Source organism: Lissotriton vulgaris, chromosome 1_1, assembly GCF_964263255.1.
Source record: "Lissotriton vulgaris chromosome 1_1, aLisVul1.2, whole genome shotgun sequence".
NCBI classification, from domain to species: domain Eukaryota; kingdom Metazoa; phylum Chordata; class Amphibia; order Caudata; family Salamandridae; genus Lissotriton; species Lissotriton vulgaris.
In genome coordinates this window covers 1,051,835,324-1,051,858,127 of record NC_141685.1, presented here as the reverse complement: position 1 = coordinate 1,051,858,127, position 22,804 = coordinate 1,051,835,324, and the positions used below count along the sequence as shown (strand labels likewise).

Sequence of the window (22,804 nt, the reverse complement as noted above, 5' to 3'; positions counted from 1 at the left end):
AAGAAAAAGTTTTCTTTCCTTTCCTGTTTCTGAAACAGACCTTAAGGTGTTGTGTTCCAGAAGTTAGCCAGGTTCTTTGGATCTGAATTTTTCAGATCTTTTTTTGAATAAGTACTCAAGAAGGACTAGTCAGCAATGCCTTGCTAAAAGACCCTCATAGAATTTATAAAGGTAGCCCCATCTCCATTCTTCCTCACTTTGGCGTCTACCCCCTCCCCACCAGCGACAGCAATGCAGGCAATACACTTCCACTGCCTGGCGAACTTGTATCCACCCTCTATCTTGTGCCATGCTCAACAAGTGGTGATCCAAATGGATCCCATTGGTCCCAGCAACCGTATTATCAAAACACAAGGGGGCTTATTTACAAGCCCCTTGCGCCGCTGGTGCGTCACGTTTTCCCACATTAAAAGTGATGCATAAGCTTGTAAATATGCCCTAAGAGTTCTGCTACTAGTGCAAGGGTAAGGGTGTTACAGCTTAGTGGTACTTTACACGAGTGGGGCCAGTAGGGAACTCAATTCAGTTCTTTCAAATGTAAAGAGTTCCAATTAGAATCTGTTCACTAAGCTTCATTGCAGCATCTGTAATGGAAGACGCGTTTTTAGTGGCTACCCCATCAACTCGCAGGGGGTGGCTCTAAGCTCTGTCCTGAGAAGTCTAACACATTAATGTATTACCCATGCAACATTGCAGTAAACAATCTTTGAATCAATAATAACACTAGTCGTCATTGCTCTCTGTATTCCTGGAAAAATGTAGACATTCTTTACCTTTCAAATACTAATCAGAAGTAGCCACAACGTCATATGCCTGCACACCCATTGACATAAAAAGACCCGTAACATTCCACTTTATTTACCATGTAGAACAAATTCAAATGTAAGAAATCTCTTGCAAAAATGCTTTCTGGGGCAAAGTCAACAAACTTTTCAACTTCACAAAGTGTGTAGCCTCTGGCAGCGATTCAGCAGAGCACAGGCCCTGTCCCCCGAACAAAAACAACACATCATTGCTGTAATAGATATTAGCAAAATTTATTTTACTTATATTTGACATTCTCTGACACTTCACATAATGGAAACGAAACGTATGCTATTATACACAATCACCTTTAGGAGTCAAACAGACATCTTTAAAACATAAACACGGATCAGTAACAAAAAATGGTGAAGGCACATCGCAAGAGCAGCCAATTTACGGTACTCAGATATAGGCAAGTTTATAGAACGAGTCAGCATGCTACTGGGCACGCTACTGGCAAAGATGGCGTTTGCTTTCAGGGAAACCATGCACTTGTAACTAGGCTTACTGTGAATACACTGGGCAACAAGGTGTGTTGGTCCAAGAGAAAAAAACAACTCCAGACAGAAATATGATACCTTCAGCAGCGAGCTCCCATTACATCATTGTAAGTCTTCCTCGCCACATTACTGACGTAGTGAACAACCACCCATGTGGCGAGGAAGACTATACTCGGAGTAATGAAGATTATCAGTAAGTAACCAAGGCATTACCTACTCGTAAGTCTTTCTCGCCACAAGGGTTGTGGTTCACTACCTCAGTAATGTGGCGAGAAGACTACACTCGGAGTAATGAAGATTACTGGTAAGTAACCGGGGCATTCACTGTGAAGTACTAGTCCCATGTAATGGCTGGGCTTATGTAGCAGGACAGTGCAGTACACCGCTTCCCACTGTCCTACCGATCAAGGCAGTTAACTGGATAAACGTAAAATGGGAAGCTTTAACGGGCTGTTGTTCACTGAAGTATGATGAAGCATCTAAACATGGTGCAGATACTTTTCATAGCACAATAGATTCTGTTCAACAAGATGTAGGAAAAGATCGCAATTCGCCAGTCGTGTAAACATATAAAGTTTCAGGCATTATGCACAGAATTGGGTTTGAGGCAAAACAGCATTTCATGCTGCAGACAGACCTGTAAAAACATCAGCAGCAAAACACAGTGGTATAGAGTATCTTTTTCATTGAGATGGGCTTGTACCTGGAGATTCAAGTGCTACTAAGTGCCTGGGCTTGCTGATATCCAGAAGGCACATTTTGGCTCTGCTTGGGACATCTATTCACTATTTAAACATTAATGATGGAAGTTAAGTTATGTTATAGAGAGATTTGTACCGCGCACTAATACTCTGGAGTGTCCTGGCGCCTTGTATTTACTGGCCCTGGCTTTTGAGGTTTTAGCATACATTTTGCCAATATTGAAAATCACAATTTGCATTAAGTTTCAGGTTACAGTAACTTATGCTCAAGTTTCACACCCTTCTGGTCACACATTTTGCTGCCCACAACATATCAGAGGCAGGGGGTCACAAAGTTCTCGTAGACCTTTAGACAAATAACTATATGATGGTATTAACAGATTGAACAAACTCTGGTCTTAGCAGCAAGGTCAAGAGCAATAATTATGCATGGTCAGAGATGCACTACTATTCAGGATGCATAGATTCTACTCTTAGAGAGCAACGGGTTGCTTTTCTAAATGTCATGTAGATAGTATGGGTACAGACAGACGGCAGGCAATGTGAAACATTTGAGTTGCTCAAGGGGGAACTGAGGTCTTACAGGGTCTCTGGTCTGAATAACACAGTTATCCCTCACTTCCAAGCATATAGGCTGAAATGTTTGACAGCAGAGCAGCTCGCGAGATGCACAAATTCGATGAGCCTGAGTCTTCAATATTAGATATGAGCTTAGCTATCACAGTGTACAATGCAAAGGTTTACACAGCAGAGCTGTGTTCAGATTACACAGATCATGAGGGTTCAAGTCTTTGGTAAGAAACTGTCCCTTAAGTCACACAGAGTTACAGGATGATACATTGGACATAAGCGGATTTCATATTACAAAGGCAAAGAATAGGCCTCGCATAGAAGAGCTTTCCTTTAGGCCAAAGATCATTTTGATTCCAGAAACAGAACATCTATCCTTTAACTTACGTCCATCTTACACGTTTTGTTTTGTATAATGAACGCAGAAATGGAGTGTGGGAATTATCTTATATCCAGGTAGTTCTTGCGTGAGTCTAAAATCCATAAATTCTAAAGCATGGGGATTAATATTGTTAGATGATTTTGCCCACGTGAAGGCCCCGCCCCTAAAATATGTACCCACTTTTTGGATATTGCAGTAGAGAATTGCTCTCCTAACTGGACCTTTGACTTAAAGCCAGAAAAGAAGATTTTTTTCTTAATTGAACCTCGCTGTGATAATAATCCCTGACAAAAATTGACACTGTATCAGTGGACATAATCACAAAAATTGGTCACAGCCCTAACAAGTTGAGAATACCCGAAGCTATGTGGAATCTTTTTTTCAACGTTGTCGACACTAGTCTTATCCCATAGGTCCCTAGAAGAGGTAAACAAACTAGCATAATCATGTCAAGGCGGTAGCTCACTATCCACCATTTCGTGTATTTTTCTATAAGTTACTTTTTTGTTGTAGGTGAAGCACCAAGAGTGAGCCGATTTATTAAAAAAAAAAAAGCAATGGCCAATGGGGCGAGGTGTGGGACACAAATAAAAATATCAAACGTTCTGCACTTTCACCAGCCCTTTCTGAACCTATCTAATCTTTCCAACTTATTTTTGGGGGGTCATTTCCTCCCCTTTCTCTGAAAAGGATATCACAGTTGACAGTCTAGTTTCTTGTAAGCGTGAATGACAAAATGAAGGATCAGTTCCTTGCTCACTGGCTCCCAATGAGCAGAATGAGGCAGCCTGCTCCAGGTTTGCACAATGATATCAGCAATTCAAACCAACTTGCTCATCAAGAAGAAGCTAAAATACATCCAGTGTATATTGTTTCAAAGTTAAAAACAGTAGACATTTTAAATGACCAACTTGTGCCTTTCATAGTGTAACAAAGCGGTTTGAGAACAAGGTAGAGTATTTCATGTCTATGCTGACCTTGCTGGGAACTTGACCTTGGCTTCACACAGAATGCACTGATGAGGGCCTTACTTGACCGCAGTGGCGGCTCCTTATCAGGGTCTTCAGGACACAGCCCCTCTCATCCGATGAGGCCCCTTTGCATTTTTCAATCCAGCAGTATTCATAATAACACATGTTTTGTGTTTTTATGAACAGTGCCAGTGCGCAGGTCAGCCCTCTCTGTCGTGTGTCCTTGCTCCTGGTGACAGGAGGGGTTGGGGGGGGGGGGGGGGGTCGGGGCTGGGGCATGATCCAGCTACTGAGTAAAATACTCTGTAGCTGGATGTTTGGATTGCACATGTCTGAGGGGCGTAGTTCAACTACGATCCCCTCACACAGGCACAATCCAATATATGTAGCAGACATACTGTGCTTGCCTTAGTATATCTGCTGAAATGTGGCTGTCAGGGCACACATCAGTGCATCCATGAAGTCAATGAAAAGCCACACAAAGCAGCAGGGGCAGGATCCCCCGGCATATCCTAGCTTTTTATAGGGCTGTGCTTCTAGTTCCATCAGGAAGCTGGAAGCGGGACTGAGATGGCTCTTCCTATTTTTAATCCGGCCCTTGCTGCTCTGTCTTGATACTCGTTGGGCAATATGACTTGTAGGTTCCATAGGCCAACAGCAGCAGATTCCTGATCTGCTGCTGCCGAGGAGCACTCAAGTTGTCAGCTAAGTAAGCGAGGTAGGTAAAAAAGTTATTTCTCTATGAGTGTGTGTGTGTTTGTGAGTGATTGGGAGTGAATGGGATTGAGTGAATGTGTGTGTGAGTGTCATGAGAGTGAACTTGAGTGAGAATCTGAGTTTAAGAGTATGTATGTGAATAAATAAAAGAGTACGAGGAAGTGAGGGAAGCAGTATTAGTGTGTCACTATGAGTGATTGATTGGAGGTTGTGAGAGGGAGTGTAAGCGAGTCAGGTGTAGCTATCAATGGTGCAGTAAGTGCAGTTGCACCCGGGCCCAGTCATTGAGCGTGTGTGAGTGTGTTAGTAAGAATGATAGCCAGTGAGTTCAAGTATGTTTTTGTATGAGTAAGAGGGAGTGAGAATGAGCAAGTGAGAATGTGAGTGTCAAGGGTAAGAGAGTAAATATGAGAGGGAATGAGTATGAGTGAGGCAATTTCTTTTTAAAAATGGGGTAAACTCTTGGTCGGTATTACGCCTCACCACGTTCAAAGATCACCAGCCGCCACAATGTTTTCTTTTGGACATACCAGTTCCCCCGTCTGTTCTTGTAGTGCAAATATTTTCCTTCAGCATTGAGAAACATGACTTTATGTTATTTATATTCCTTAGTAGTATTCAGCATTGTCAGTCTCCCTTCAATGACAGCAACAGCAGTAGGGTTGACAAAAGTACTCCGCAAAAAACTGAAGTTTGTTTTTACATTCATAACTAGGGGTGGCAAAGACTACAACTAGGTTTAAGAGATGGGAGCAGAGTGCTACATTCATATTCCTTTGGGTCACTCACTGATGAAAGAACAGAACAGTTCCATTTGAGCTTTAAAGAAACCAAGCTTTAGGATAGGCACTTCGTCTTGGAATTTGTCTAGACACAGTCGTTTTGAGCCTAAGCCGAGGGTGCTGCACGCAGCTCTACGTAGTATGTTGCGAAGGAAGAGAGGCCTAATGATCTAAAGTGACCATTTGGAAAACCTTCTACTTGAGTCTGAAAGACAAAGGACCCAGTCACAGGGCAATAACCGATATCCACACAATGGCAGAAGTAGGAGTGTCAAATAAAAAAACATGCCATTGTGGCGGCAATTTGAAGCATGTCCTCACAACTGCTCTGTGGGGTGTGAACTGCTCCACCATGAAGTCAAAGACCGGGAGGGCCGTTTAGTTTGACCACAGCATATTGTGTACCGAAAGAGCCCAGGTACCGATACAAAGCTTGCATTTCAAGTTCCAACCGGACTCAAGCAGACATGTAACATACAGCGCTTCTCTCCTTCGAGCGGTATGTGAAGGCCACTGCCAAACGCTAACTTTCAAGGACGAACCCCGATTCTGAAAATGTTCAACCAAGCAAAGTCTTCAAACTAAGCCATACACAATATTGCACATGAATCCTTGTTAGGAGTGTAAGCATGCTGAAGTTTCTGGAACAAACTCCAGAATGGTGACTTCCTGGGTGGGGGCTTGCAGGAATAATACACAGAGCGGTAAGAAAGTCTAAGCTATTTTTCTATTTAAATATTTACTTCAAATAAGGTTGATCTTCCCATTGGGTCAAAACTAGCAGCCACTAACTGAAGGCTTGCAGACATTACTCCTGCCTGCATGTCCCACTGCCTACCAGACGAGAATCTTCAGCCACGGCACACTTCATAGTATGCTAATGAGTACGCTGCCTCGTCAATAAAATTCGACTTTTGTAGTTTAGTGGAGATCAGCAGGAAAAGTGTCTTCCTTCAGGTGCTTGGCTCAGGATGCTGCCCTGCTGTAGTTAGAGCTCAGAGATGCCACAGAGACTTCAAGTGCCAATCTTTTTTGTATTAGATAATATGACCTAGTCAAGGCCAGTGGGGTGTAGAGGGTTCATACTAAAAATCCAGAGCCCAAACAAATCACCTGGTCATGCACTGCCGCGCTTTTATGTGGCTCCTTTAAGGGTCCATCATTTGTTTAGGATCAGCTGTGGATGACGTTACTGTATATAGACCACTGTTTGGAGAAGCTAGGCCGCACAGAGTTGGCTGCAGCCCCACCGGAAGGAAGTGGCTCAAATGCAGGCGCGTGCAGGAACGTGCGTCACAGTCAGGCACTCACTTGCAGAGTTCAAGATGAAAAGCCAGCCCAGTGTTTTACCATGTATTTGTCTTTTGAATGCAGATCGAGGAGAGTGCGCCACTTGGTTTTAAAGTTTACTTAAAAAAAAAAAAGAGCACCCCTAGGGTACACAGACATTGGCATGCCTTGCTGCAGGGAAAGCAAGTGAGGAAACACTTCGAAAAGGAACTGAGGTCAGAGATAAAAGGTGTTCCCCATGCACTGAGTGAGAGAACGGAGGTGGTGTTTACCACTGAAATAGGTCATGCAGGCTTAGTGCATTTAGAGACACTGCTGTAGGCCAGTCCCAAAAAAGCGAACAAAACAGTTGCGTGCAGTGTACCCGTTACATACACAGTGCAATCCTCTGATATGACCCCCCTCATCTCTATGACCATCTGCACAGATCCAGGGGAAGGGAGTTCTTCTCCACATCCAAAATGGATGCAGCAGTTTAACAACACAGCCCCTGGCCTAATTATTCCTGGGCGCCAGTCTCTGGGAGGGAAGGGAGCTCGTAGCGTGCCCTGTCAGAGTATTGAGCTGGCACTGCCTATGCCCTGGCACACAGGGAGCTTCAGTAAAGTTAAAGGGTGAGAGAAAGGACAGAGAGAAAGGATCACAGGCAATGACGCACTGCGTGCTGACTGGATTTGGCCGCCATATTGGTTTTATGAGGCACGTGCTATGTTCGGGTGAGTGGTTAGGGGAAGACAGACGGCAGGGCTGAGACCACTGCTATAGCAGGGTGGCACTGTGAGGGCAGGAGTACTGGCACTTGTATTCATAGGCCCAAAAACTGGCACTTCTGCAGGGCTGTAATACTTGTAAACATGCAGCACCAGGACGTCTTCACAGCCACTGTCAGGAGCCCCTGGACATCTTCTGTTTGGCCCTTTGTCCCTTTATTTACCAAACTATGATCTGCCTTGGCAATAACCACAGGCCAAAGAAGCTCCACGTCACCCTCCTAATGAAAGAAGGCGCCCATTGTTTCCATACATAGAAAGTACAGCTCTGTGGTGGAAAATAGAAACACGGTGCATTGTAGTGATGGAAGGGTCAGGTCTAAAAGAAGCAAGGATGGGCCTCAGAAACACTGCATGCTGGAAACTAGTACCTGCTAAGATTGAGGGGCACGAGGCCTGGTGATTTCAGCCCACCACACACTGCTATTGTGATTGGGATGCAGACCCCTAAGTTTGCCTGCTTGACTTAAACCAGTTGGTTTGAAGGTTGACCTTGGTTTGTTATAATCCTCTCCAGAGTCCATAGTCTTTCTCCTCCCTTGCTTTGGCTTCAGTAGTACGGACCGCAACAGTACTAAGCAGCATTCGCACCACTAACAGGCGCAGCCACTCTGTGACGAGGGGGGGTTCTCGCTGAGGACCGTGCTCTTGTTGTTGCTGGTGGGGGAAGAGTGGCCATCCAGGCTCTCGTTCATCTTCTCGCAGATGATGTCCACCAGGCGCTCGAAGACTTGCTTGACGTTGATGTTTTCCTTGGCACTCGCTTCGAAAAATTCAAAACCTTCAAGAAAAGGAAAGAAAAGTCATAAATATCTCTATATGAGTGGCAGGGATTAGACAATTTAATCCTTCTCACATAGTTTAGAAACAATTCCTCATCCGTATGACTCTCTCTGCCCCTTGCCTTTCCCTTTTTAGGTTTCGCCTGCACAGCGCTTGCTCTGTGCTTGAGAAATCTATTGTTTTTAATATAAACTTCAAAGGGACTTACATCCTGCCTCCTCTCTTTCCTGGCTTCTCACTGGTTCCTGTGCGTGCCACTTACCTTTCCTCAATTTCTATTGGCTGGAGCATATTTTCCTGCATTTACCAGTGCTTGTTCCTCATCGGCTTCACTTATCAGTTTCCCGGCGCCAAAACACTGTTAACATCCCCTTTGATGGAACTATATTTTCCTACAGTTTTGCCTTTTACACTTGCAGCATATTTTTATAACAATTTAAGGTGCAGCATATTTTTATAACAATTTAAGGTGCAGCCAAGAGCCATCCACTTGTAACACATAATTCATACTGTCAGTAACAAACAGTAAGGCACAGTGACTTAATGTGTATGTATTATCATAGAGGTCTCAGAAACAAATGAAGGGAGGGTATATGCATATTATTACAAGTAAAGGACGGTAAAATCCTTTCACATTTTTGATGTAAACTCCTCCAAAGGGAAAGAAAAAAAAGACATACCTTTGGTAACAATATTTCTAGAGTAATAGCTCTTCGGCACAATCAGGTGGCTCAGTGCTGCCACTAAGCCTACCAGACTTGACAACATTTGTTAATTTATGGCAAGTGTTCACATGGAACTCATTTTCAGTGCAATTTCCATATTATCACCCCCCAAAAAATGTGGAGATTTAATCAAGAAAGTTTATGCAGAGCACATCTGTCTCAAGTGGGTTTATGACACGGCAAAAATGTGCCTGAACAAATGATTTTCCTTTAACTCAATTCAGCCGAATCAAGTATTTATTTTGTAATAAATACAAAAAGTATATTTCCACATATATTTATTAACTTTTTCATTACGACACTTGTGAGGGGTTATTTTTAAGAAGAGAAGAAGAGAGCAGTCAAAGAACCCAAGTGAAGAAATCCATAACCAAAGAGTCTGTGACAATAAAGTGACTTGGAATTTTAAAAAAGCACAGTAATTGCAATGGGGGGGAAGAACATGCCTTTTGACAACTTTCCCCTTTTGGTGAAAAAGCAGGTTCGGCCCTGGAACGGTTCAAAGACAGCAGGGCCACAGCACACTCCTTGGTTCCGTCTGCCCTGTCTAGACAATTGCACCAGCTATTTCACACTCTCTGTGACTATGAAAGTGTTTTCCAGTACCTACAATGCCAGTGCACACCCCCAACCCAGCAGACCCCTCCGCCTCCCCTAGCTGCTGCAACCAAAGAAACCTTTAGCATGTGCTTCCCGATGCTCAGGCATCCTGATGGAGGCTGGATCCATAATTTCCTCCAAGGGTGGCATGCAATTACGTCAGATAAGTGGGTCCTCCAAATTATCCATCGGGGCTACATACTCTCATTTCTTTCCACCCCACAGCACCTTCCTCCACTATCAGGGTGCCTGATGGAGGACTATCTGTCTATCGTGAAGCGAAAAGTACAGGCCATTCTGGGCCATAAGAGCCATAGAGAGGGTTCCAGCATTAGAGGTAGGAACTTGGCGTTACTCCAGTTACTTCCTGGCACTGAACAATTTTAGAACTGTGCCCTATGAACACCTTCCTGTGAATGGACAAATTCAAAAGGCTCACACTAGCCCAGATCCTGTATGCCCTGGAGAAGTAATGTTAGCGTTGGACCTGCAGGGTGCCTATTTCCACATCCCTGTCCTGCAGGCCCACATGCACTATCTAGGGTTCTGGGAGCAGGAGCATTTCAGTTTGCAGAGCTCCCTTTTGGCTTTAACAGTGATGGCTCGCCCGGAGGAGCATTTTGCCTGCTCGGTCCTGCAGAGCTTGTTCATAGAGCCACCACTTGGGAAGTGCTGCTTTTATATATATATTCACAAGACGAGGAGTCTGCAGTTAGAAGTAGCCAATAGAAGAACAAGTAACTTATCTTCAGTATGCTCTTTCTGGTGGATACTCTATCCAACCGCATATTCCTCACTGACCCTCCCACCTCCTAGTTTCTGTGATCTAAACTCTATTGCATCATAAAATATACCACGTTTAGAGACCTGCACACTGGTCGTGAAAATCTGCTGATAGACTCTGCTTTTGAGGGAGTGGACAGTCTAGAAAGCAACTTATGTCAGCGTAAACGGTGGTGTTTCTATGCGGCTCTATTTGTTACTTCCAGAGCAGAATGATGTTGTCATGGAGCGGCATGTTATGCAGGAGTACTGCTTTAAAGTTCTCAGATACAATCCGACACCTGGGAATATTCACATGGTGAGGAATCTGCCGTTACTAGAGTATCCTCCAGAAAGAGTGTTACTGAAGGTAAGTAACTTGTCCATTTATGACTAACTCAGTATCTCAGTGAAGATGTCACAATTGTCCACATTTTCCTAAAGATGCATTGTGTGGTTGTTTGCCCATATGGCAAGACTGTGAACTGTTGTTTCTGGGAGCCTACTATGAACCTCATGTAATGTCTGTGGCATGGAGATCTAGGCACGCCAACCAATCCCTCACATTCAGGGCCAGCAATAAGTTGTTCAAGGACAACCTCTTGAACATGTGCTGCCACATGGAAAAGCTCAGAAGGCAGAGATCCAGGATGGATGTCAGACCTTTGTCCTTCTAAGGAATCAAGAAGTAAAACGGATAAGCCTTCTCTGTCCCTTTTAACCAGAGGCACCATCTCTTTGTACAGAAGGAGAAGAACGTTCATCTCCAAAACTGAGCCATGTGCCAGAGAGCATAACCTTGTGGAAGGGGGGCGATCTGGTGCCAGTGCCAACAAGCATTTACAATGCAATGGTTTTGCCTTTGTTAAAGTTAGAGCTATTGGCATTGCTCTTGACATTATTTTTATTTATGTTTTTTTAACATAAATAAATGGCATTGTCATTTACAATGCCACTAGCTTTCTCTCGCAAATGACACACACAAACACACACCCCCACACAGAGCTCCCCACACACAGCTACACAGAGCCCCCCACACACACAGCCACACAGAGCCCCCCACACACACAGCCACACAAAGCTTCCTACACACACAGCCACACAGAGCCCTCCACACACGCCCACACAGCACAAGCAGGCAACAGGGGCACACGGAGGCACAAGCAGGCAACAGGGGCACACAGAGGCACAAGCAGGCAACAGGGGCACACAGAGGCACAAGCAGGCAACAGGGGCACACAGAGGCACAAGCAGGCAACAGGGGCACACGCAACAGGGGCACGAAAACGGAGGCACAAGCAGGCAACAGGGGCACGAAAACGGAGGCACAAGCAGGCAACAGGGGCACGAAAACGGAGGCACAAGCAGGCAACAGGGGCACGAAAACGGAGGCACAAGCAGGCAACAGGGGCACCCAGAGGCACAAGCAGGCAATAGGGGCACACAGAGGCACAAGCAGGCAATAGGGGCACACAGAGGCACAAGCAGGCAACAGGGGCACAAGCAGGCAACAGGGGCACGAAAACAGGCACAATCAGGCAACAGGGGCACAAAAACTGAGGCACAAGCAGGCAACAGGGGCACACAGGGGCACAAGCAGGCAACAGGGGCACACAGAGGCACAAGCAGGCAACAGGGGCACACAGAGGCACAAGCAGGCAACAGGGGCACACGGAGGCACAAGCAGGCAACAGGGGCACGAAAACTGAGGCACAAGCAGGCAACAGGGGCACGAAAACTGAGGCACCAGCAGGCAACAGGGGCACACGGAGGCACCAGCAGGCAACAGGGGCACACGGAGGCACAAGCAGGCAACAGGGGCACACGGAGGCACAAGCAGGCAACAGGGGCACACGGAGGCACAAGCAGGCAGCAGGGGCACACGGAGGCACAAGCAGGCAACAGGGGCACACGGAGGCACAAGCAGGCAACAGGGGCACACGGAGGCACAAGCGGGTTGGGGTTGGAATCTTCATGCATTTTTATGCATAGTTTGTTACCGGTCATTGTCTGATGAGGAGTGGGCACCGCTAACTGTAGTTTATGCCCAAACAGCTCTGGAAAATGCGTGGATGAGAATAAGGGAATACCATAGGATAAAGTGAACTTCAATAATGTGCTGATGTGAGAAATAAGCGAAGAAATAACTCCTTTAAAAAAACACTAAAAGCCCTGGTAGGACCAACACGTGGTTGACAGCTGCATTTCCCTGCCAAATACTAATAAAGAGCGAGCCAGGTAATTGGATTCCTAGTCAAACCCCATAAGTAAACATTAACACTGTGTGTTTAGCAATCACAAGTAGTTATTTCTTTCTCATGAGAGTTCTTTAAAGAAAATCGCAGAGGACACAGGATTTGTCACGCACAGAGCTGAAAATGCGTTGTTATGAAAGAGTAACACCAGGCAGGCGCAGGAAAGATAGCAACAACAAAAAAATTAAATAAAAAAACCATAGGAGCGGTTTAATCCGGGCAACTCATACAGAGAGAAACAAAAGCCTGTTCGCCTGGGCAGAGACGATAAAGTCCAAAGCAAGGGCTTATGTGTGTGTAGGTTCAATGAAACAAGCGCCTTGAGAAGTTGGGAAATGTGTGTTCGGCTCTAGTTGGAGTCACCCACCCCACTGCAAACAACTCTGGAGGGCCGGGGGAGGGCTGCTGTCTGTCTGTGAGGAGAGAGGTCACATGACAAGAGCCAGAGACACAAAGGCCCGTCCGAGACTCCAAGGAGGGAGGGAGCGGGGCTGGCAAAGGTGCAGGCAGAGGGCACGCTTCTCTCTGCCGCCTGCCTGAGAGTTATGAACACCGCAGCACGTGACCAGCTAGCTCCATATTTGAATATATATCTTCAGCACCAGACAGGTGTCTGAGGGAAATAATTCACCTGTAGAAATAAAACGTAAGGGGGAGCGGGCAAGATGGCTGGGAACTCCGTGCGTTTCTGAATTTACTTCCGTTGCACTGAGGGGCATTTTGTGAGGCAGAAGGGAAAAGATGTAAGTGTTCACCGAAAGTAGAAATGTGGCACTTAAGTAGGAAGACTGCCTTTATAAACATGGAGGGGAGTTTTTAGCAAACTCAGAGATGCCTACTCGCCTCCGTCCGAAACAAAAGACGTGGCAAAGAGAAACTAAACCAGTGGCCACCCAATTCAGTGCAGTTTGAGTAACTTGAGGGGAAAAGGCGCTATTTTATTAAAAAGCAGTCCCCACAGCAAGTTCTGTCTAACACTCCAGGAGCACACTGCACAAAGCCTGTGTCTCTAAAGTAGGGTTTGCACCCCTCACTGACAGCGTCCAGCGCCGTGTCCGTCAAGCTCCAGACCCGGTGACCACCCCCTCCCCCAGCCCCGTTCCTTCCTTACCTTCAGCCGTCATCGGATGACCCGCTTCCGATGTGTTGGCAAAACCAAACTCCAAGCTGGCGAGTGAGTGTTTACAGGTGGCTGCAGAATGTGCGGAGCCGGGGCATAACGTGGACACAATAATCTACCGCCACAACCTGTCTCCACATTCAAACACTCCGAGCAGCGGGCGGCGCGCAAATCCCGGCACTGGACTCCCGGGAATGGAGCCAGGACGACGCAGCTGGCTGACCGGGGCCTCCCCGCCCCCTGCTCTTCCCAAACCAAGAGTGCCCCCCGCAATGCTGTTCAAGGGCAGCTCCACGGGCATTTGGCAAATCCTCGCACTCTGTGTGGGGCTAGTGCAAGATTTATAGCTATTTGTCTGCTAAAACTTTCTTTTTATTTTCTTGCCAACAACGTGTCTGTCGCTCTTGTAAGTTGAGGTGGGTTTGGTGCGGAAATAGTTTTTTGCAACTTTACACGAGAAATAAATCCCGAATATAGCCTTTCCCTTTACACGTGAAACAGACGGGGTTATTTTAAGGGAACGCATGTACAGCGAGATTTTATCTCCCTTTGGATTCTGTTTAATTATTACATGTCTTTCATTAGCACTGTATGCGGAGGAAATATATTTTTTGGGGGGGGGCGGCGAGATGCTGAATGGCATGCGTGGCCTGCAGAATCGTTTATTTTGTTGAACACGAAAAATGTGCCTCCTCTGTCTCTTAAATTAAATATGTATCATCTACTTCAGAGCTTCGTTGGGGCCATGCCCCAGAGTGTTGCTACGTGACCTGCACAGGAGAAACGGCACTGCGGGAACAGGGCGGCCCAGGCAGCTGTAGGGGGGCGGGAACGGGAGCCGAGGCAGCGGTAGGGGGCGGGAACAGGGCCGGGGAGACACGGAGAGCGGGAGAGGGGGTGGGAACCGGCAAACATTTCGCTCACCTTCCGCACCCGACGCTTGAGCAGTGCCTCCGCTGCAAACACTCGCTCCCCAACAGCCGAGAGCTCCATGTCCGTCCCGTTCCCTACAGTGCCGGCAATGCCGGACCAGACACGGGGGCGTTCCCGGCGTCGCGTGACATCGGCAAAAGCCAAAGAATGTCGGGAACGCCCCCGTGTCTGGTCCGGCATTGACGGACAGGCCCCTCGTCCAATGGCAAGGCTCCGTTTACGGAGCCAGCCAATCAATGACGAGGGCCGAACCAAAGCCACACTACTGTTCTCATCAGGTTTTCGCCTGCGCCGAAAAAGATGCGCAGAGCGCATCTTTTTGGCGAGGCAAAACCTAAAAACGGTCGATTAGCTTGGTGAGCTAGTGATATATTGAGATTGTTTCCCAAATAATGGAAAAGTAGGGGAAACTACACCGCCCACTGGAAAATAATGGTGACAGCACTTTCTAGATCCACCCCTTCCCTCACAGGGAAAAACCAGGACGGGTTCCCAAGGCAAGCGCGGAGATACCCCTTCGGGGGTCGATTCTGGCGCTATATAAGAAACATAATAATATAATAATAATAAGGCCCTGCTTTTCTAAAACGCAGCTTCAAATGGTATACTCCCGGCAGGTCTCTACGATCGGCTTCAGACAACTTTGCATTTATCCCCAGCGATAGGCGGGCCACTCGGGCAGTCAGAGATTTTGTGCTGGTGCCAGCTAATGCTTGGAATGCTCTGCCACAGCACTTCCAAGAGTCACCCAATCTTCTAGCTTTCAGGAAAGGTCCGAAGATCTAGTTGTTTAATACCACCTAGCCTTCTTTGTCCATGTTTCCTCTGCACTTCCAATAAAGCTCAGCGCCAAGACACTCCAGGGTAATCGAGCGCTTAATAAAACTAAGTAATTAACATAACATAACATATTAGATCAGAAAGCAAGACAGAGCAAGCCCACCCCTTTGCTGTCCTTAGAAGCCGAATTACTGTGGCACTGAGCTCTAAATCGCAATGTGCACATTTCAATAAAAAATGTGCATGGGAAACAGTGCCAATGCAGACACTCTCATCAGCCAGTGAACCTGCCTCAGTGGGAACATAGCAAGCAGCTGTCACTGGTCTTCCGGCATTGGAGGATCCCATAGTGGGACCTGTTTTCAACCAACCAGAAGACGGAAATGTGCTCACCAGCAGATGGAAATGTCTGGGGACTCAAGGAGAAGCCTTTTCCATAAATTGGTGAAGCAGGTTTTGCCATATATTTCTTCCAAATGCCTTAATATGCATACTCCTGTTTTAAAATGTAAAGCGAACCCTGCACGGTAGGCCTGATATTGCCAGTATAGCCTAGATAACATTTGTTCTCTATGGTTCTCACCAGATAATGATCCAAGCGTAGATCAACAGGGGGATCGACATTGTATCATTCCAGGGGTAATCGGTGGGACCCTCGCCTGTGCGTTGGTCTTAAGGGTTGATAGCACTACAGGGACTGCCTGGTTAAGAATAGGACAAGGGGTCCTTGGGTGACTGGTAGAGCAGTTCATGAGAAGTTCATGGGCATGGTGGTAGCGGTGGAGGTGGAAGAGGGCTATGTGGGAAGGGGATAGGGATAGCAGCAGCGTCCATGCTCCTCTTGGGTGTTGGTTCTGGGGAAGTGGCCTGGTCGAAGGTTCCCCCTCAAAGGCAATGTTTCATTGTGTGGAATAGGCTCCGAAGTTAGCTATGGAGGTGGCTTGGCAGAGGAATCTCTCAGGAGCGTTCTGTTTTCTTTTTAGGTACCTCACCTTGGAGGTATGATTTTTAAGGGTCAAAGATATACCACGAACCTGGCTAAGGTACTCATGGGAGGTCGGGTTTCAGGCACCAGGTTGCTGTCCTCCAAGCACTTTGAAATTCACTGGAAGACATGGTCTCTGGACTGCTCTGCTCTCTCTGGGCTGCTGAAAATCCAGATGGTCCAAATTCCTCTTATTCTTGGGTGCATGAGATATTCCTCCCAGATGATGTCCTGGATATCAAATATATCCTGCTGCGGCATGCAGTGGTGTTCTTTTCAATTCTGAAGCATCTTTTTGGAGTGGAAGGCAAGGCGAGGCATGATGGACAGGATTAGGCGGGCAACGCCCGTTGGGCTTCAGCCCCCCCCCCCCTTGTGTGTGTGTCAGCCCGGCTGAGACAGCTTCCCGGGTACACACACAGACAGTTTTTGCGCGGCTGTGGGCTGGCATCCGTGTTCTTGCAGCTGCACCCGAGTATTTCACAGGTCTTTAAAAGACCATTTGCTTGTTAACAAGGTGTTGTTGTTTTTCAGCCCTTCTTAGAGCCCCTGCATCTCCACTCTTCATATTGCTGGAAGAATCAGCCCCCCCCACTCCAAAATTTCTAGTAGCCCCCTCCCCTCCCTGTAATTTAGCTCTAGGCCCCTCCAGACAGGATACATCATTGTGGTAGAGGGATAAACAAGGCTTACACACCTTGTGGTGATCTGTCCAGGGGTATCTGGAGTGACACCATGGACAGTTATGGAAGAGTGTCAGATCCATCACCCGTAAAGCATTCTCAGACGACGGAGAACTGGAAAAAATGCTGAGCTCCTGAGGGGGTCTACGCCCACAATGCCTTGCGACCAGGCGCAGTGGGTCCATTGGGGCATTGGGGCATAGCTCCCCCGCCTGCAGCTCCCTCGGCGTCTCTGAACTTAAGTAAACTGAATCAGTTTACTTAAGTTCAAAGACGCCGAGGGAGAACTGACGATCATGTCAGTCAGCATGACGTCGGACCGCCCACCCCTTTAGAGTCTGAAGGGGGTGGGCGGTCTGGCATCATGTTGACTGACATGATTGTCAGACCAGGGGTAACAGGCAGCAGCACAACCCAAGTGCGCATGACTAGGGACGGCGGGCAAATTCGCCCGTGCCCAGTCATGCGCACTTGTGTTTTCTCTTGTTTGCGCATGCCCATTAGGAGCCCTTTGGTCTCCTAATAGCCAATCCTGGCGCTGCTGGCAGCTCCAGGATTGGCTGAGAGGGGTTGCCAGTCCGCTCCAGTGCCGTGCGTGACGGCGCCAAGGGGAGCAGAGGTGGTGCGGACCGGCTGTGAGGTGAGTTTTCTATTTTCTATTTAATTCCCTGGCAACCACACCCGCGCGACCTGCCCGGCGAGCCGCGACTGCCTATTTTTTAAAAGGTTAGCATGCATGTGTCGTAAGTCCAGAAATGCCATCCAAAGATACCGGTTCGGTTTTGCTCTGATGCACCAATGCTTAAAAGTGCAATTTTTCTATTGAGTGCTCTGAAATCAGCTGCCGTTCATTCGAGTCATTTCAGGACGTCTGACATCAGGCTCCCACGTCTGTTTCTCACACTTTCTCACGCGCACTGTCTGCAGAACTTCTCCAATTCTTAGAGAGTGCGATAGAGAGGTGGGGTCGCGAGGGCGGGTGAAGAGGGGGGACCCGTTGAGCTTACGTGGAATCCCCGCAGCTCCGGCTCTCCAGGTTTTGCCCTTAAACCCATCTCCTTCCGCTTGAACACACTCAGTCCAAACACTTCAGTGGAAAGATCAAATTATACGAACTTTTCAGCACACTCACACCAGCCCAAGCTCTCGCGTGGTGCATATTTCAGTCGTCAAACGTCCCGCTACCTGCCTTAACCCTCAAAAACATCTACCCAGGTTCGGCACATTTCTTTCAGCTGTACGTTAATATTGGAGCAGCATTTCTACGTCTGCAGTAACCAATCACAAAATACATGCAAGTCCAATGGGTAACTTGGCGGAAGAGTTCAGCCAGCATTTCACAACCCATTTGAAATAAATAACAGTTAATTTCATTGCTGTGTCCCCTAAACTATCCATCGAAGTCCAGTGCATGCAAAGGGGTCTTCAAGCTGGAGGACCTGAGTGTGCTGGGTCCTTGATCTGCCGTACAAAACTTGACAGGCTAAGTGGCATGCCAGGTCGCTGGTAATATGCTGCTGGGTTCGGGTACCAATACTAACACCTGTTATGTACAGCGCTTAGAGGTTGCATTCACACAAACAGAGGGTCATCCTTCAAAGAACCTCGCCTCAGAAACATTTGCACATTTTCACTGAGTAGTGCATCCAGTACACCTCTAATATGTTAAAGCGTTTGTTTACAGGTTTTCGGGATCAATTGATTCTTTTAGGGTGTACAAAAACTCTTGGCAGCCCAGAAATACCTTTCTGATTGACTAAAATGTTTTTGAGACCGATTCCATATCGCAATTATGTTAAGCATAACATTTCTTCTTGAATGCTGCTAATCTGTGACCTGTTTAGTTATTTGTTTAGTTGTGTGCAGTCTAAACAAAAAAAAATCTGTGAGGTTCTCAGCATTGTATCTTGAAGTCTGCTATGAAGCTCTGTGGTTATACTGAATAGGCAGCTACCATGTTGTTGTAGTATGACATCCCTTTATTAATGTAATAACTGCACTTTTACAATTGCATTATTAACCTTCTTGCTTCTCGAATTTGCTTGAAAATGCACCATTTACCCACTCTTTTTTCAAAAAGGCGCTTGATCGCCACGGTGCTTTCCCACAAACTTTACGGCACACCACTTTCAAATGTCACCAGACACCACTGCTTGCGACATCTACAGCACTCTTCGCTGCTGCTGAAGTCTGCACGCATCCGTAGAAAGACGATGCCGAGGTTTGATGAAGCCTGAATCAGTGCGGCGGGGAGTAACCAACTGTTTGTTCCTGCTGAAAACCCGTGTTAAGAACACAATGGCATTTGAGTCCACTGAGTGCACACCCTAAATGGATGGCAGAAAAAATATATATGGAGTCAGCGCTTATGCCCAATCTAAAAGGAGATGAGGAGTCTTGACATTTCTTGTGACTCGAAACACATTTGAATAAAAGCAACTTGCAAACTTCCAAGCCCAACACTAGATGGCAGGAGTGTGCTAAGCATGTGTTTTTACGGCGACACATGCTACAATCATAAAGTAACTCTCAAAACTTGCCAAGGTGTTTTTCTGTGTTTTACCTGAACGTGTATGTTTCTTATGTACACTCTTTCTACGTTCAAAATCTGTTAGAAAGACCTCTACATTTATTGGTTGTCAAAAAGTGCACAGAATACTAACAGGGCTAAAGTAGAGACTCTTGACGGCTCTCCAGCTCTTTGGGACCTTTGGCCAGGTTAATAAGGACACAACCTTGTAAGGTGGACTGCTCCCTACATTACGACAGATTTTGTTAAAGTAGCCAGGCCTTTTCCTAGTGTGCATAGCTGCCAAGGTTTCAGATCGCTTATGTGTGACATGTTCATAATTTCAGTGTAATTATGAGTGACATTCAACAAATATGAGTGACACATTCTGCGAACAAAATCAAAAAGTGAAGAAGAGGGAAACACACAGAAACAAACAACTGCAGCAGGCAGTGCAACACTGCAAGCGCCATAACTAAAATTTGCGGCGCCACCCGCAAACCACTAGCCAGCTGCCGTTTACGCTTTTCTCTACAACTTCCCAGACCCGCTCTGGCAGCAGGATGTGACGTCTCCCTGCGACGCCGGCAAGAAGAACACAACCTGATTGCGCCAGACGCTCCGCTGTGATTTATGAGCCATACATTGTAGCATCGTGAGTGTGAACCTTCACCCTGCTAGCAGCCTCCGAACTGCAAACTTGCGAGACCCAGTGCAATGGGGCACGGCGCGCTACCACACAGTTTTAACAGCCAGGTAGCACTTCAGTACAGCTGAGAGACACTATGCATTATGCGTGACAATGCATTTCAGTGCGGTAAGGCGGAGTACCACACTGAAATGCACTATTGTCACGCCTGATGCGTGACACTTGGCAGGACTGAGTGTGGTGAGGGCGCAGTCTGCCAGAGGCATGGCTGCTGCTGCAGCTCGCTTAGCCGCAGCGTATGTGAGGGAAATCTACAGAACAGCAATTTAGAAGACAACAGACTTCCCGGCAACACACTGCTGCCTTGACTTCCGGTCCAGAGGGGAAGTTGCAGTGGGATAAGTGGGGTTATTTGATCTGCTCTCTTCTGATGAGCTCCATTCCGGCTAACGCTCTGACAAGGTAGCTGCTGCTGCGAGAGCGCTTGCGCGTTTTTGCAGTAAAACTGCTGTTTTAAAAACGTAAAATATTATTTTAGTTTGTTTTTGGTCATTTTGACCCTTTTTAAATTGCCCCTTACCTGCACCATAAATTGTGCCCCTTCACTGCCGTTTTGGCGGGTCTGGTCCTGGGGTGGGTGCCTGGTTCGTTTTTGGCGGACATCTTGGAGTGGGGTGAGTGGAGTGAGGCTTTTCCAGCTGACAGCGCTTGAATGTGCATGTGACGCCTGGGAACACCTATTTAGGGCGAGTCCCTCCTGCTTTCAGCCCCTGACAAGGTAGCTGCTGCTGCGAGAGCGCTTGCGCGTTTTTGCAGTAAAACTGCTGTTTTAAAAACGTAAAATATTATTTTAGTTTGTTTTTGGTCATTTTGACCCTTTTTAAATTGCCCCTTACCTGCACCATAAATTGTGCCCCTTCACTGCCGTTTTGGCGGGTCTGGTCCTGGGGTGGGTGCCTGGTTCGTTTTTGGCGGACATCTTGGAGTTGGGTGAGTGGAGTGAGGCTTTTCCAGCTGACAGCGCTTGAATGTGCATGTGACGCCTGGGAACACCTATTTAGGGCGAGTCCCTCCTGCTTTCAGCCCCTGACAAGGTAGCTGCTGCTGCGAGAGCGCTTGCGCGTTTTTGCAGTAAAACTGCTGTTTTAAAAACGTAAAATATTATTTTAGTTTGTTTTTGGTCATTTTGACCCTTTTTAAATTGCCCCTTACCTGCACCATAAATTGTGCCCCTTCACTGCCGTTTTGTCGGGTCTGGTCCTGGGGTGGGTGCCTGGTTCGTTTTTGGCGGACATCTTGGAGTGGGGTGAGTGGAGTGAGGCTTTTCCAGCTGACAGCGCTTGAATGTGCATGTGACGCCTGGGAACACCTATTTAGGGCGAGTCCCTCCTGCTTTCAGCCCCTGACAAGGTAGCTGCTGCTGCGAGAGCGCTTGCGCGTTTTTGCAGTAAAACTGCTGTTTTAAAAACGTAAAATATTATTTTAGTTTGTTTTTGGTCATTTTGACCCTTTTTAAATTGCCCCTTACCTGCACCATAAATTGTGCCCCTTCACTGCCGTTTTGGCGGGTCTGGTCCTGGGGTGGGTGCCTGGTTCGTTTTTGGCGGACATCTTGGAGTGGGGTGAGTGGAGTGAGGCTTTTCCAGCTGACAGCGCTTGAATGTGCATGTGACGCCTGGGAACACCTATTTAGGGCGAGTCCCTCCTGCTTTCAGCCCCTGACAAGGTAGCTGCTGCTGCGAGAGCGCTTGCGCGTTTTTGCAGTAAAACTGCTGTTTTAAAAACGTAAAATATTATTTTAGTTTGTTTTTGGTCATTTTGACCCTTTTTAAATTGCCCCTTACCTGCACCATAAATTGTGCCCCTTCACTGCCGTCTTGGCGGGTCTGGTCCTGGGGTGGGTGCCTGGTTCGTTTTTGGCGGACATCTTGGAGTGGGGTGAGTGGAGTGAGGCTTTTCCAGCTGACAGCGCTTGAATGTGCATGTGACGCCTGGGAACACCTATTTAGGGCGAGTCCCTCCTGCTTTCAGCCCCTGACAAGGTAGCTGCTGCTGCGAGAGCGCTTGCGCGTTTTTGCAGTAAAACTGCTGTTTTAAAAACGTAAAATATTATTTTAGTTTGTTTTTGGTCATTTTGACCCTTTTTAAATTGCCCCTTACCTGCACCATAAATTGTGCCCCTTCACTGCCGTTTTGGCGGGTCTGGTCCTGGGGTGGGTGCCTGGTTCGTTTTTGGCGGACAACTTGGAGTGGGGTGAGTGGAGTGAGGCTTTTCCAGCTGACAGCGCTTGAATGTGCATGTGACGCCTGGGAACACCTATTTAAGGCTCCTCCCCTAGCGCAGCGGGATCGCGCAGCGGGCGTGTCCTCGCGTGGCCGGAGTCATGCCAGAGTCATGCCAGAGTCATGCCAGAGTCATGCCAGAGTCATGCCAGAGTCCTGCCCGTCTGCGCCCGTCCGCGTTAAGGACGCGCTGGACGTCGCGGGATTCCGGGTAACGGCTATTTTTCCATCTTAGCGTCGCCATGCTGAC

General features: G+C 47.3%; 1 protein-coding gene across 3 annotated transcripts in view; it reads right to left on the bottom strand.

Moving 5' to 3' along the window:
• Window positions 1–1,021: 1,021 nt before the first annotated feature.
• The window catches only part of RAB3D (RAB3D, member RAS oncogene family), a 214,395-nt gene continuing 192,612 nt past the window's right edge, over window positions 1,022–22,804 (bottom strand). For 2 of the 3 annotated variants that reach the window (XM_086962793.1, XM_086962807.1), the window contains exons 5-6: window positions 1,588–8,268; window positions 1,022–1,421 (exon numbers count right to left, since the gene is read on the bottom strand). In XM_086962793.1, the coding sequence (XP_086818919.1) occupies window positions 8,081–8,268 (188 nt within the window). In that variant the 3' untranslated portion in view covers window positions 1,022–1,421; window positions 1,588–8,080. Of the gene's footprint in view, window positions 8,269–22,804 lie in introns of all 3 variants that reach the window. The other variant, XM_086962801.1, reaches the window with a different exon arrangement.